Source organism: Cajanus cajan, chromosome 1, assembly GCF_000230855.2.
Source record: "Cajanus cajan strain Asha chromosome 1, NIPB_CcT2T_4, whole genome shotgun sequence".
In the NCBI taxonomy this organism is placed as follows: Eukaryota; Viridiplantae; Streptophyta; class Magnoliopsida; order Fabales; family Fabaceae; genus Cajanus; species Cajanus cajan.
Window position 1 is genome coordinate 80,741,015 of NC_138517.1, and position 13,871 is coordinate 80,754,885.

General features: G+C 39.9%; 2 protein-coding genes across 2 annotated transcripts; one reads left to right on the forward strand and one right to left on the reverse strand.

Moving 5' to 3' along the window:
• Positions 1-106: 106 nt before the first annotated feature.
• Positions 107-3,807, reverse strand: LOC109804048 (DNA-directed RNA polymerases IV and V subunit 4). The gene is made up of 10 exons (XM_020365797.3): positions 3,714-3,807; positions 3,451-3,515; positions 2,616-2,687; positions 2,401-2,457; positions 2,155-2,229; positions 1,587-1,698; positions 1,392-1,469; positions 1,201-1,234; positions 1,060-1,128; positions 107-499 (listed from the first exon to the last, which is right to left on the reverse strand). Exons 2-10 carry the CDS (start codon positions 3,494-3,496, stop codon positions 428-430), a joined length of 615 nt encoding a protein of 204 aa, XP_020221386.2. The 5' UTR covers positions 3,497-3,515; positions 3,714-3,807; the 3' UTR covers positions 107-427.
• Positions 3,808-8,909: 5,102 nt separating this feature from the next.
• Positions 8,910-12,186, forward strand: LOC145955866 (uncharacterized). The gene is made up of 5 exons (XM_083071184.1): positions 8,910-9,092; positions 9,207-9,515; positions 10,023-10,382; positions 10,807-10,959; positions 11,662-12,186. The coding sequence occupies exons 1-5, from the start codon at positions 8,910-8,912 to the stop codon at positions 12,184-12,186; spliced, it is 1,530 nt and encodes a 509-aa protein (XP_082927310.1).
• The last annotated feature ends 1,685 nt before the right edge of the window (positions 12,187-13,871 follow it).

Here is a 13,871-nt window from a genome sequence, read left to right on the forward strand (position 1 = left end):
TAACACAACTTTAAATTACTATCAAATAAAATAATTTACTTATTTGTCCACGCATAAGCGCAGGTCCATATATAGTGTAATTTACTCTTTAAGTTACTATCCGATATAAAACCAAAACACGAATATTTTTTTCTTCATATACTGAGTATGAAAATGAGTTATATAATACCCTATCCAAATCTTAACTTTTCTCACCCTAATCTCAAACTAGGGGAACAAAGAACCATGGCCTTGTACATGCAAAATTCATTCAATTGTCATTCACAACTCTGCATCAGACCTTTGTACAGCCTAGTAGGATATGACTAGAAACTAAAAACCGAACATAAGACATGGATTAAAATTTAACATTAGTGTCCAAGTTTGAAAATTGTTTCACATGTGCTACATGTGAAAACTCACCCATGAGCTCTTTCATTACAAGGCTTTACACCGGCCGTCTAAGCTTAGCAAGCTCACTCAACGAATCTTTAAGAACTTGTCTGTCAACGTTTCTCTCCTGAAACAGATACACACCATGAGATGGATTTCCGATTCATTCCTAGGTAACACAAGTCATTTATATAACTCTATTTTTTCTATGAACATGATCCACACAGTATTCCAAAAATAACTATCTGCGCTATCAGGATATAACTTCTATTGATCAAGCATTATTTTAATGTTGACAGGAAATGATTGCAAGAACAACAAGTCAAACCCCTATATCCTAAGATAAGCCTTACAACTATTGGACCAAGAGACTTGTTTTCATTTATGTAACTTTATATATATATATCAGAAAACTAATTCAACAAACACTATTCTTGATGAGCTAAGAAAAGGGTCATATTATAGACACTTGTCCAAAAAATCACAAGACACCTACCCTATCCAAATATTGTTGGCCTAAAATTAAATCAATTTTGCCACTGCAGTTACTTATCCAAGGAAGAGCTCCTTCTTAGTAAACACTAACTTGTAAATAGTGAAAGAACCTTATTACATAATAAGAAAACAACCATATCTCCTTTCATTAATGATTTAAATGAAAGGAACACAAAATGCTCTATGTCATACCTTCAATAATGGGAGAAGAGCAAACACTTCATCAATAGTTTCTGGGCACACATTACCAATCACACATACCTGCAGCAGGTGATTATGTCAAGAAAGCTACATATAACACATGAAAAAAGGAAATTATAATATGATCATTACCTCACTGTCAGTGAGACCACATTTTGCAAGAGGTCTGATATTTGAGTCAAGAGATGAACATTATCAAGAAAAAGAGAAAAGAGTATAAGAATCAACAGCAATGGTCATCAATCTATGCGAACAAAGTCAAGAACTAAACAAGTTGCTTAACATATGTATTAACACACACCACACCAAAAAATTAAGGATACTCAAGAACACGTCTAGTAGACTGCGGATTTGTATACTTGCTATTGTTTTTGGCATACTGCAGTCCCTTGTCAAATGATCTACAACAGGAGAACAAAAGGTTCAGATCACTCAAAAATATCTTCTACTCTAATGATAAACTATTAAATATCCAATACACCCTTTTAAATACAAAAGAAGCTCAGCATCTCACTCACATGGGCATTTTGAAAGTTGAATCTCTAGATAACATGACCATCTGCTCTTGAATTCCTTGTAAAATATCTGCGGCCTCACAGTCCATCAGGCATTTGATATTTTCGGAAAGTTCTGCATCTCACCCAAGAATTAATATTGTTGATATTAGTAAGAGAAAAGTGGGGCATCATGTAATGCAGATTAAGTTTATATGGTAACATAACCTAAATGGCTAAGGACTTGTTTGAATAAACTTCTACAGAAACACTTCTAAGAGAGAAAAATAGAAGAAAAAACGAAATAAAGTTATCTATGAGCTAAAATTAACTTATGCCATAAGTTAATTTGTAGAAGTTCTCTTATTAACTTCCCAAAATCTTATTTTCACCTTATGCATAAACTAGCTTTATCTTATGGAGAGACTTATTTCAATTTTTCTTATTTTATTTTTTTCTACAAGTGCTTCTGAATAAGTTTATTCAAACAAACTCTAAATCCCAATGTGAGACATACAAGCACAAAATAATAACATGATTTACAAAATATAAAAGAAAAAACATATAAAAGATAATGGAGACAGGCACCAACTTTGCCCAACTCTTTGATCTGATGAATGCGGGTCTTTTGACTGAGAACTCTTTCCACCATTTGCAACCTTTCCTCCTTTAATAAAGTCACCATGAAAATAAATTTAAAAAAAAATAGTCCAGTAAAAAGGAACATAACTAAAAATAATAATGAACAATTGATTTAAAGATTGTAATGGAGATGTGCTCAAATGCAATGTTACCAAACAGATAAAAAGACAATAAGAACTTTGGGAATTACACTCACCTTTTCCACCAGATTTTAGTGAAGTAAGTGAACTACTTATTCCAGATTCAAATGCACCTGTAATAGACAACCAAGCAATAATTTCAGTAAGGTTATTGAACAACTTGTTGTAAACAAGATCAGTAGATTGAGTGACAACCGCATCACATAGAAGCTCTAGTACTTGCATACTCCACTGACAAGCAGTACGAAGCTAATAGAATAAAGAAGCTAACCTTCTTTAGAAAACTGAACCTTCCTTCCCTTTGATGATTTTGTTGCACTGTCATCTTTCCCTTTTAGAGATCCTACCAAGAAAAAACAGAAGAAAAAAAAATGAACAATCAAATGCTTAAATCAAAACTGGTTTAGAATATTGCCACCCACCACAAACACACATGTTATGTTATCAAAACATAATACCATATCAATAATAAAAAATAAACAGAAAAATTTAGGAGTCATTTGGTTTTTTTCTGTTTTCATTTTCTATTTTCACTTTTTTAATTATTAAAATGTCTTTATTTTCTGTTTTCAAAAATTTTTATAAGGAAAAGTATGGTGAAAACAAGTTTTTATTATTTTGTGTTTTCATTTTTTCTGCTTTCACTGTTTCCTAAACTGTTGAACTCTAAAACAACAACAACATAGCATTTTTTGTAATTAAAAGTATAAACAGAAAATGAAGACATTAAATGTTCAAAGCAAATGAACCCTAACATGAAAGGACACAAAAGAACACATGCAAAATCAAAGGAAAGGACAAGGATAATATACCAAAGACAAAGACATTTCAACAAAAGGGGTGGGGGCACAAATACATTTCAATAAAAATAAATAAATAAATCAGGTGCAACATCTCATATCTGACAACAGAGAAAAACCCAGCATCAACAACAACCCCATAGGTCAAAGGACTCAAAACCCAACCCTGTATTTGTGCATGCTTACCCAACAGACTAGTCTCACAGAAAATTCATACCCAACAAGAGAAAATCAAATACCCAAAAGCAAACAAGGGGAAAAAATCGAAACTTTACATGCAGGGCAAGACAGAAAACGAACACATACCCCCTTTGCTTAACAGCGAAGCGCCCTTTCCCCCTTTCTCTGACATCGCAAAAACCCACTTCACCCTACAAAATTTAAAGCACAGAACAATGCAGGTAAAACACACAACTCAATGATCGCAAGAACTAGCGCTGTTGGAGGGTTCGCTGTATCAGTGGTACCGCTGTGGAATTCGGATTTTGAATAGAAACGGTTTATCTTATACATGCGAGGAGGAACAGAAACATGGGTTATTCACGAAAGAGATGTTAAGCAACACTTACCACGGAGAAGGGGACACGAGAGAGAGAGAGAGAGCAGAGGAAAAAGAAATGAATAATAAGAAAATGAGAATTTGAGTGAGAGAACAGTGAAGTGCTCCCAAACAACACACAAGTGTAGTTCTACCAGTAAGGGTATGTAGGTCTTTTCTTCATTTATTTTTATGTCACATCATTCATTTCACTTTATACTACATTCTCTCTCTTTTTTTTTTCTTTTTTTTTGAAGAGGACCAAAATTTTTGCAATTTATTTTTGGGTTATTAATCTATTTTTATGAACTTTTCTATATCAATTAGGATTTAAAATTTTAATAAGAGAATTTAACTTTTTGAAGTGAAATTAAAATATTTTATTAATAAGAACTAATTATAAAAGGTTCATAAAACAATTTTTATATTGAGTCATTCACATCAAAATGTTTTAATGATAAAATTTATTATATAAAAACACAGTTATCAGAGATAGTTTAATAAATGTTAGGATCTTACAAAATAGTTAAAGACTCTAATTATATTAGTTATAAAAATATTGTACAATTTTATTTATAAAAATAATCTATCTATTCAGGTAATGTATTGGATAAAATTTTATTTAATATAATTAAAATTATAGTAAATAAATATTTTTAACGTATAAATTATATTGTAAATAAATATTTTTATTGTATTAATTAAATTTTATATTTACAACAAATATTTTATACTGTATAAGGTTATTTTTACCTTTTAATAATTTGTTTTTTAAAATGTTGAATCTATTTATAAATAACATATTTAAATACATTTTAATCTCTCAAGTAATTATACAATTTTGGTTATAAAATTTTAATTAAATAATTTTAATTTCTTAAATATTATTAGGTGGGTAACCTGTGCAATGCACGAAATAATTTTTTTTAATTAATTTATGATATTATTAATATATTTTTAATATATATATATATATATATATATGTATATTACATTGTGTATAAATAACAAATCAATATTATAAAAAAATTAAGTGATTTTATTTTTTAACAAAAATAATACAAAACAAATAAATGGTATAAAGATTTCATAATTTTAATGATGTCTTTAATCAATAAAATTGTATAAAAAAAATATATTTTATAAAAGATTATCATCTTGACACCTTTTTTTTTTATTGAGATGAAATTATAGTATATGCAATCTTTGTTTCATATTAACTTTATAACCTTAAACGAAAATATTTGATTTGCTTGTGTTAGCATTAGAAGAATTATGAAGAAAAATAATTATAATTAACCTGTTTTTAGCATCTATGAGAAAAGAAAATAAGGAGGGAGTCCAAATCAAAAAGTTCACTCATTCTTCATTATTTACAAACTCAAGTATAAATCAGAAAAGCTTTCTTCCTCTATGATGAACTCAAATTCCTTGCAACCCATGACATGTTTTGCCAGATCGGTCTCATTGAAGAACATGATGAAGGGGTTTTCCTCTACAATATTTTGCCAATAGAAAAACAGTGAGATGAGAAGAAATTTAATCAAGTTACTATCTCAAATTGCAACCAAGAAAGAGATCAGGGATGGTGTTGGTGTGGAAGGAGAGAGATAGAGGGATTTTGTTAACTATGGGGAATGGATTGTCTTGAAACTTATGTCACCTTCCAATTAATGATTTTTCATTATGAAAGAATAAGGGAGATCAAGAGGCAAAGGTCTCGGAAATGAAGAATCAATGCTATGAAATGTGTTACTTTTTTTAAATGCAGGAAAATGGAATAGACAATAGTACTTTGAATTGTGATGCTCATTTATGTAGCCTGTGATACATGTGTAACACAATAAATAAATGTGTATTGAATGTAGTATTTTCTTAAAAGGACATATATTTTGAGTGGAAAACGTCTATTGTAGAATTTTATTCTATTTATATATACTAAAATAAGATAAGATAACTGTACATTACAATTTCTTCTTCTGATTAAAAATATAATGTTAGTTGTATGTCAAATAATGTGATAAATGATATACACATCAATATAATGATGTCACATAATATAATTTATATTTATTAATTTATTTATAAATATAATAATATAATTAATATTAATAAAATATAAACTTTGTTTAATTAGTAATAAATGTGAGACCCCCCGTACGGAACCTTTTCCCCCCAACTCTCTTACTCTCTAACTCTCATTTTCCCTCCTTGCTTCCATCTGTGCATTGGATCTCATTTACCATTTTTCCTGTCTCAAGGTGGTGGTGCGGAATAGGTTCAGGATTTTTTTCTAGCTGAGTGTGCGAAGGCCTTCTTCTCCTTGCTGTCCAAGCTTGTACTTCTTCTCCGAATCAAGCTTTTTCCCCCTTCTTCGTTTTCCTTCCCGAAGCTCGGATCTTCAAGCTAAGGTAAGGGAAGCTGGTTCTTGTGGATTTTGGTTGCAAACGAGTTCTAGAAACTCAAATTCTGATTTTTGGTTGTTGATTCTTGGTGGTGATTTGCTAAAATGGGTTTTGGGAGTTTGGAGTTTCATTTCAAAAATTTGGGTTTTCTTGATTCTATGGTTGCATGTTGGAAATGAGAGGTTTTTCGTGATGCTCGATGGAAATGCATTATTTTTGGGCCGATTGCATGTGGGATTCCCTGGTTGTTTTATAGGTTCCGATGAGATTTTCGAAAGTTTGAGGGTAGCTGCTGGGTATCACGTCGGGCGTAGTTCTTCGCGTCGGGCGCATGACCATCAGAGACTCCATTTAGGCAAGCACGCCGGGCGCAATGGTGAATGCGTCGGGCGGACTTCAGGATGTGAGTCTCTGGATGGCCCTCGTTGGGCGTGGTGGAACCGCGTTGGGCGCGTTATCAGTGTATGACTCAAGTTTTGAGTTCTGGTGTGGCGCCAGGCTTGGCTTTGTCTCGCCGGGCGTGGAGATTCCATGGGAGTCTCTGCCAGGGGTGGTGCTGGGCGCAATTTATATTGCACCGAGCGTGAGACTTGGAGAAAGTCTATACCTATCCTACGCTGGGCGCGGGTTCGTACGCCGGGCATATGAAATCCTGTGAGGCCTCTGCCTTCCCTCATGCCAGGCGCAATAAGTATTGCGCCGAGCGTATTGGTTCCTGGTGCTCTCTGGTTGTGGCGCGTTGGGCGCGACCACGAGTGCGCCGGGCGCGGAGATGATAATTCCTTATATACTGAGTTGAATTGGAATGGACGAATATGGTGTGATGATGAGTAAATAATATTGATGATTGATGTGAGTTGCATTAGTTGTATTTTGATTGAAAAATGATATGGTGAGTTGTATTAGTTGTGCATTGTTGAAAATCGATATGTTGAGTTGTACCGTTGTGATGAAACGTGTGCTGATATTGGATGGTGTGTAGGCCGAAAGGCTGAGGTGTGTAGGCTGAAAGGCTGAGGTGCGGTAGGAGATCTCCGAGGTGATATGCGTGACGACGCATTGTGTGTGCATTGATAAACCGTGTGGTAATGATTGACAGGATGTTTATTGATGAATTGTTGATGGTTGTAATTGCTGTTATTACTTAAAAATTTCCCTATATCTTGTTCTTTTTATACTAGCTTACCCTTGTTGTTTTCCATGTGTTTGGACTGCGATGATCATACTTGTATGGGAGCAGAGCAGGGCTAGATTTGTGATAGGAGCAAGCTTATAGCTGACAGAGGACGGGGAGTCTTAACTGGCTGATGTTTTGGATGTTAAGCCACTATCTGGCTATTTTGGATTGTATTTTATATTATACGCCCTAACTCTAGTCAGATTGGAACATTTGTATATATTTATATTCTAGATCTTATATTTATATACTCGTTCTATTCTGTCTAGTGTTTCCGGTGTGCTGCGGTTATGAGTGTGGTGACCTGCCGGGTCGTTACACTTTAGTGGTATCAGAGTAGGTCGAGTCTAGTGGACACTCTTTGGGGTGGTCCCTTTAGGCTTTCGTTGTGTTAACTCTGTGTTGTGTGATCCTGTTTGTTGTATGCTGTGTTGACTGATGTGATGAATTATTGTGTTGTTAATTGTAGTTGGGTTGAATGGTAGTATACTAAAGATGTTGTTCCTTTTTGTAGATGATGACTAGGACCAATGAGCAGATAGCCCGTGCCATAGAGATGATGGCTATGGCTATGCAACAGCAAAATGCCTATTTTGCTAGGATGGAGGCTGAGAGAGCTGCAGCTGGTGCAACAAGACCTACAGGGTCACAGGAAAGCCGGGATCTTGCTGAGTTCCGGAAGTGTATTCCTCCACAGTTTGTAGGAGATGCAGATCCAGAGGTAACTGACCGCTGGATCCGTGAGCTGGAAAAGATCTTTACTGTCCTGGGATGTCCTCTAGAGAGGAGGTTAGCATATGCTATGTATATGCTTGAGGGAGAGGCCGAGCATTGGTGGGGAAACACTTATCAGATGCTTGCTACTAGAGGAGTTGCAGTTGATTAGGAGTGCTTCAAGACGGTATTCATGGAGAAGTACTTTTCGGAGAGTGTAAGGAACGCCAAGGAGGCTGAGTTCCTGCGGTTACACCAGGGTGGGTTGTCTGTATCGGAGTATGCGATGAGGTTCGAGCACTTGGTTCGTTTTTATTCACAGGCTACTTCTGAGGCTTGGAAGTGCAGAAAGTTTGTAGAGGGTCTGAAGTATGAGCTGAAGAAGGTGTTGGTGCCTATGGCCATCACCGAGTTTCCTGCCTTGGTAGAGAAGGCGAAGATTGTGGAAAGGTTGGAAGGGGGTAACCGTGTGATTAGAGCCACCGAGAGACCAGCTGAGTGCAGGAGGGGAGGTGGAAGTCAGAGGAAGCCCTATGATAGGCCCCAATCACAGCAAGGGGGTCCTGTCAGTAGGAAGTCTTCCAGTACTGCTAGTGGAGGTAGACAGAGTGGAGGTGCCACTTTGAGATGTTACAGGTGTCGGGGATCCCATTTGATCAGGGATTGTCCATACGCCGAGAGCAGATGTTACAGATGCCAGCAGATGGGCCACTTGTCGTTCAACTGTCCCACTAGGAGTGGACCGGAGGGGAGTACACCGAGGAGAGATGCGCAGAGATCTGATACTCAGAGGAGTAGTGTGTAGAGGACTGAGACTCAAAGAGGTGACAGACCCACTACAGCTGGTAGGGTATTTGCTCTGACGGGTGCTGAAGCTTCGACTTCTTCTGATCTTGTGAAGGGGAAGGGTAAAGCTGCTGGTAAGGATGTGATGATTCTCTTTGAGTCAGGTGCTACACATTCCTTTATATCTTATGCATGTGTTGCTATGTTGGGTGTGTCTGTGTGTGATTTGGGGTTGAGACTGCTTGTGTCGACGCCCGCTTCTGCTTCTGTGTTTGCTTCTGAATTGTGTGTGGGTTGCCCGGTTGTGGGGAATGAGAAGAAGTACAAGGTGAACCTGATTTGTTTACCTTTGGTGGATATTGACATAATCTTGGGAATGGATTGGTTGTCTGCCAATCGCATTCTAATAGATTGTGCCAATAAGCGGTTGATCTTTCCTCAGGAGGAGGATGAGCTGTTGATCTCAGCTGGCCAAGTTGAGTCCTTGTTGAGAGATGGGGCGGAGTGCTGTCTTCTACTTGCTGCATTGAGTGTTGAGACCGAGCGGGTCATTTCTAAAATTGATGTGGTGCAGAATTTTGCTGAGGTATTCCCAGATGAGGTGCCTGGGTTGCCTCCTGTTAGGGAGATAGAGTTTAGTATTGACTTGGTCCCAGGTGCGGGACCAGTGTCGGTGGCTCCCTATAGGATGGCTCCAGCTGAGCTAGTAGAGTTGAAGGGTCAGTTGGAAGACCTATTGGAGAAGCAGTTGGTGCGGCCGAGCGTTTCACCGTGGGGTGCTCCTGTGCTATTGGTGAAGAAGAAGGACGGGGGTAGTCGACTGTGGGTTGATTACCGGCAGTTGAACAAGTTGACCATTAAGAACAAATATCCACTTCCCCGGATAGATGACTTAATGGATCAACTGAGGGGTGCGTCGGTGTTTTCCAAGATTGACTTGAGATCAGGATATCACCAGATCAGAGTGAAGGAGGGTGACATACCGAAGACTGCTTTTAGGACTAGGTATGGTCACTATGAGTATGTCGTGATGCCGTTTGGTGTGACCAACGCCCCTACAGTGTTCATGGATTACATGAACAGGATCTTCCGGCCGTTCTTGGATAAATTCGTAGTGGTATTCATTGATGATATTTTGATTTATTCAAGAACCCGGGAAGAGCATGGAGAGCACTTGAAGGTGGTGCTGGAGATTTTGAAGGCGAAGCAGCTGTATGCTAAGCTTTCAAAATGTGAGTTCTGGTTGGATGAAGTGAAGTTCTCGGACCACGTGATTTCAGCGGAGGGGATTGCGGTGGATCCGGCTAAGGTGGAGTCGGTGTTACAGTGGGAACGTCCAAGGACTGTCACTGACATTCGGAGCTTTGTGGGTTTGGCGGGTTACTATCGACGATTTATTGAGGGTTTCTCTAAGATAGTAGCGCCCCTAACCCAGCTGACTAGGAAGGAGCAGCCATTCATTTGGACTGATGCCTGTGAGCAGAGTTTTGTTGAGCTAAAAAGGAGGTTAACCACTTCTCCTGTGCTGGTGTTGCCGGACTCTGGTGAGCCTTTTGACGTGTACTGTGATGCCTCTCATCAGGGTCTGGGGTGTGTGCTAATGCAAAACGGGAAAGTGGTGGCATATGCTTCAAGGCAACTGAAGATTCATGAGAGGAACTATCCCACTCATGACTTGGAGTTAGCAGCTGTGGTGTTCGCTTTGAAGATCTGGAGGCATTATTTATATGGTGCTCGGTTCAGCATCTTTAGTGATCATAAGAGTTTGAAGTATCTGTTTGATCAGAAGGAGCTGAACATGAGGCAGAGGCGGTGGATGGAGTTTCTGAAGGATTACGATTTTCAGTTGATGTATCATCCGGGCAAGGCCAATGTGGTGGCAGATGCGCTGAGTAGGAAATAAATCCCTCCACATGTCGAGTATTATGATAAGAGAGCTGGAGCTGGTTGAAAAGTTCAGGGATTTGAATCTCTGTGTGGAGTTAGCTCAGGATCACATTAGTTGTGGGGCAGTTACCATAACTAATGAGTTCTTGAGGCAGGTTGGACTCAAGCAGTTGCAGGACGAGGAGTTGGTGAGACTTCTTGGTTTGCTGGGTACCAAGAAAGCTGCTGGTTTTGAACTAGGAGAAGATGGGATCTTGAGGTTCAAAGGCAGGATTTGCCTACCTCAGGATGCGAAGCTGAGGAGGGCTGTATTGGAAGAAAGCCATAAGAGTAGACTTAGCATACACCCAGGTATGACTAAGATGTACCAAGACCTCAGGAAGAATTTCTGGTGGTCGGGTATGAAGAGGGAGATCGCTGAGTATGTGGCGGCCTGTCTGACCTGTCAGAAGGCAAAGGTTGAGCATCAGAAGCCGAGTGGGTTGATGCAATAGATAGAGATTCCGACGTGGAAGTGGGATAGCATCACTATGGACTTTGTGGTTGGGTTGCCTAGGTCAGCTAGGAATAGTGATGCTATCTGGGTAATTGTTGATCGTTTGACCAAGTGTGCACATTTCTTGTCTGTCAACATCAAGTGGTCCTTGGAGAAGCTGACTCAGTTGTATGTAAAGGAGATAGTACGGTTGCACGAGGTGCCTTCTAGTATTATCTCCGACCGAGATCTGAGGTTCACTTCCAGATTTTGGCAGAGTCTACACCAAGCCTTAGGCACAAAGTTGAAGCTGAGTTCTGCTTATCATCCACAAACGGATGGTCAGTCAGAAAGGACAATTCAGTCCTTGGAGGATTTGCTTAGGGCTTGTGTGTTAAACCACTTGGGTAGCTGGGAGGAGGTTTTACCGTTGGTTGAGTTCACCTACAACAACAGTTTTCATGCAAGCATTGGGATGGCACCATTCGAAGCATTGTATGGCAGAAGATGTAGGACTCCTCTGTGCTGGTATCAGGATGGTGAGTCAGTGGTGGTAGGCCCGGAGCTAATCCTACAGACCACTGAGAAGGTGAAGATAATTCAGGAAAGAATGAAGACTGCTCATAGTAGGCAAAAGTCATATGCTGACAAGAGGAGGAAGCCCTTAGAATTTGCCGAAGGGGAGCATGTATTTTTGAAGGTGACTCCGACCTCTGGTGTGGGTAGAGCACTGAAGGCAAGAAAGTTGACACCGAGATTCGTGGCTCCCTATCAGATCATACAGCGTGTGGGTCCGGTTGCCTATCGGTTGGCCTTGCCACCGTCTCTTTCAAACCTGCACGATGTGTTTCATATCTCCCAGCTGAGAAAGTACGTCTATGACCCGAATCATGTGGTGGAACTGGATGATGTACAAGTGAAGGAAAATTTGACGTATGAGAAGTTGCCAGTAGCTGTAGTTGATCATAAGCTAAAAGAGTTGAGAGACAAGTCCATTTCCCTAGTAAAGGTGTTGTGGGATGCAGCTACCGGTGAGGCTACTTGGGAAGTGGAGCAGTAGTGCAGGGAGCGGTACCCGTTTCTCTTCCCGAGTAAGTTTGTTTTCGGGGACGAAAACTCCTGTTGCTGGGGAGGTTGTGAGACTCCCCCGTACGGAACCTTTTTCCCCCAACTCTCTTACTCTCTAACTCTCATTTTCCCTCCTTGCTTCCATCTGTGCATTGGATCTCATTTACCATTTTTCCTGTCTCAAGGTGGTGGTGCGGAATAGGTTCAGGATTTTTTTCTAGCTGAGTGTGCGGAGGCCTTCTTCTCCTTGCTGTCCAAGCTTGTTATTCTTCTCCGAATCAAGCTTTTCCCCCCTTCTTCGTTTTCCTTCCCGAAGCTCGGATCTTCAAGCTAAGGTAAGGGAAGCTGGTTCTTGTGGATTTTGGTTGCAAACGAGTTCTAGAAACTCAAATTCTGATTTTTGGTTGTTGATTCTTGGTGGTGATTTGCTAAAATGGGTTTTGGGAGTTTGGAGTTTCATTTCAAAAATTTGGGTTTTCTTGATTCTATGGTTGCATGTTGGAAATGAGAGGTTTTTCGTGATGCTCGATGGAAATGCATTATTTTGGGCCGATTGCATGTGGGATTCCCTGGTTGTTTTATAGGTTCCGATGAGATTTTCGAAAGTTTGAGGGTAGCTGCTGGGTATCACGCCGGGCGTAGTTCTTCGCGCCGGGCGCGTGACCATCAGAGACTCCATTTAGGCAAGCACGCCGGGCGCAATGGTGAATGCGTCGGGCAGACTTCAGGATGTGAGTCTCTGGATGGCCCTCGCTGGGCGTGGTGGAACCGCGTTGGGCGCGTTATCAGTGTATGACTCAAGTTTTGAGTTCTGGTGTGGCGTCGGGCTTGGCTTTGTCTCGCCGGGCGTGGAGATTCCATGGGAGTCTCTGCCAGGGGTGGCGCTGGGCGCAATTTATATTGCGCCGAGCGTGAGACTTGGAGAAAGTCTATACCTATCCTGCGCTGGGCGCGGGTTCGTACGCCGGGCATATGAAATCTTGTGAGGCCTCTGCCTTCCCTCATGCCGGGCGCAATAAGTATTGTGCCGAGCGTATTGGTTCCTGGTGCTCTCTGGTTGTGGCGCGCTGGGCGCAACCACGAGTGCGCTGGGCGCGGAGATGATAATTCCTTATATACTGAGTTGAATTGGAATGGACGAATATGGTGTGATGATGAGTAAATAATATTGATGATTGATGTGAGTTGCATTAGTTGTATTTTGATTGAAAAATGATATGGTGAGTTGTATTAGTTGTGCATTGTTGAAAATCGATATGTTGAGTTGTACCGTTGTGATGAAACGTGTGCTGATATTGGATGGTGTATAGGCCGAAAGGCTGAGATGTGTAGGCCGAAAGGCTGAGGTGTGTAGGCCGAAAGGCTGAGGTGCGGTAGGAGATCTCCGAGGTGATATGCGTGACGACGCATTGTGTGTGCATTGATAAACCGTGTGGTAATGACTAACAAGATGTTTATTGATGAATTGTTGATGGTTGTAATTGCTGTTATTACTTAAAAATTTCCCTATATCTTGTTCTTTTTATACTAGCTTACCCTTGTTGTTTTCCATGTGTTTGGACTGCGATGATCATACTTGTATGGGAGCAGAGCAGGGCTAGATTTGTGATAGGAGCAAGCTTATAGCTGGCAGAGGACGGGGAGTCTTAACTGGCTGATGTTTTGGATGTTAAGCCA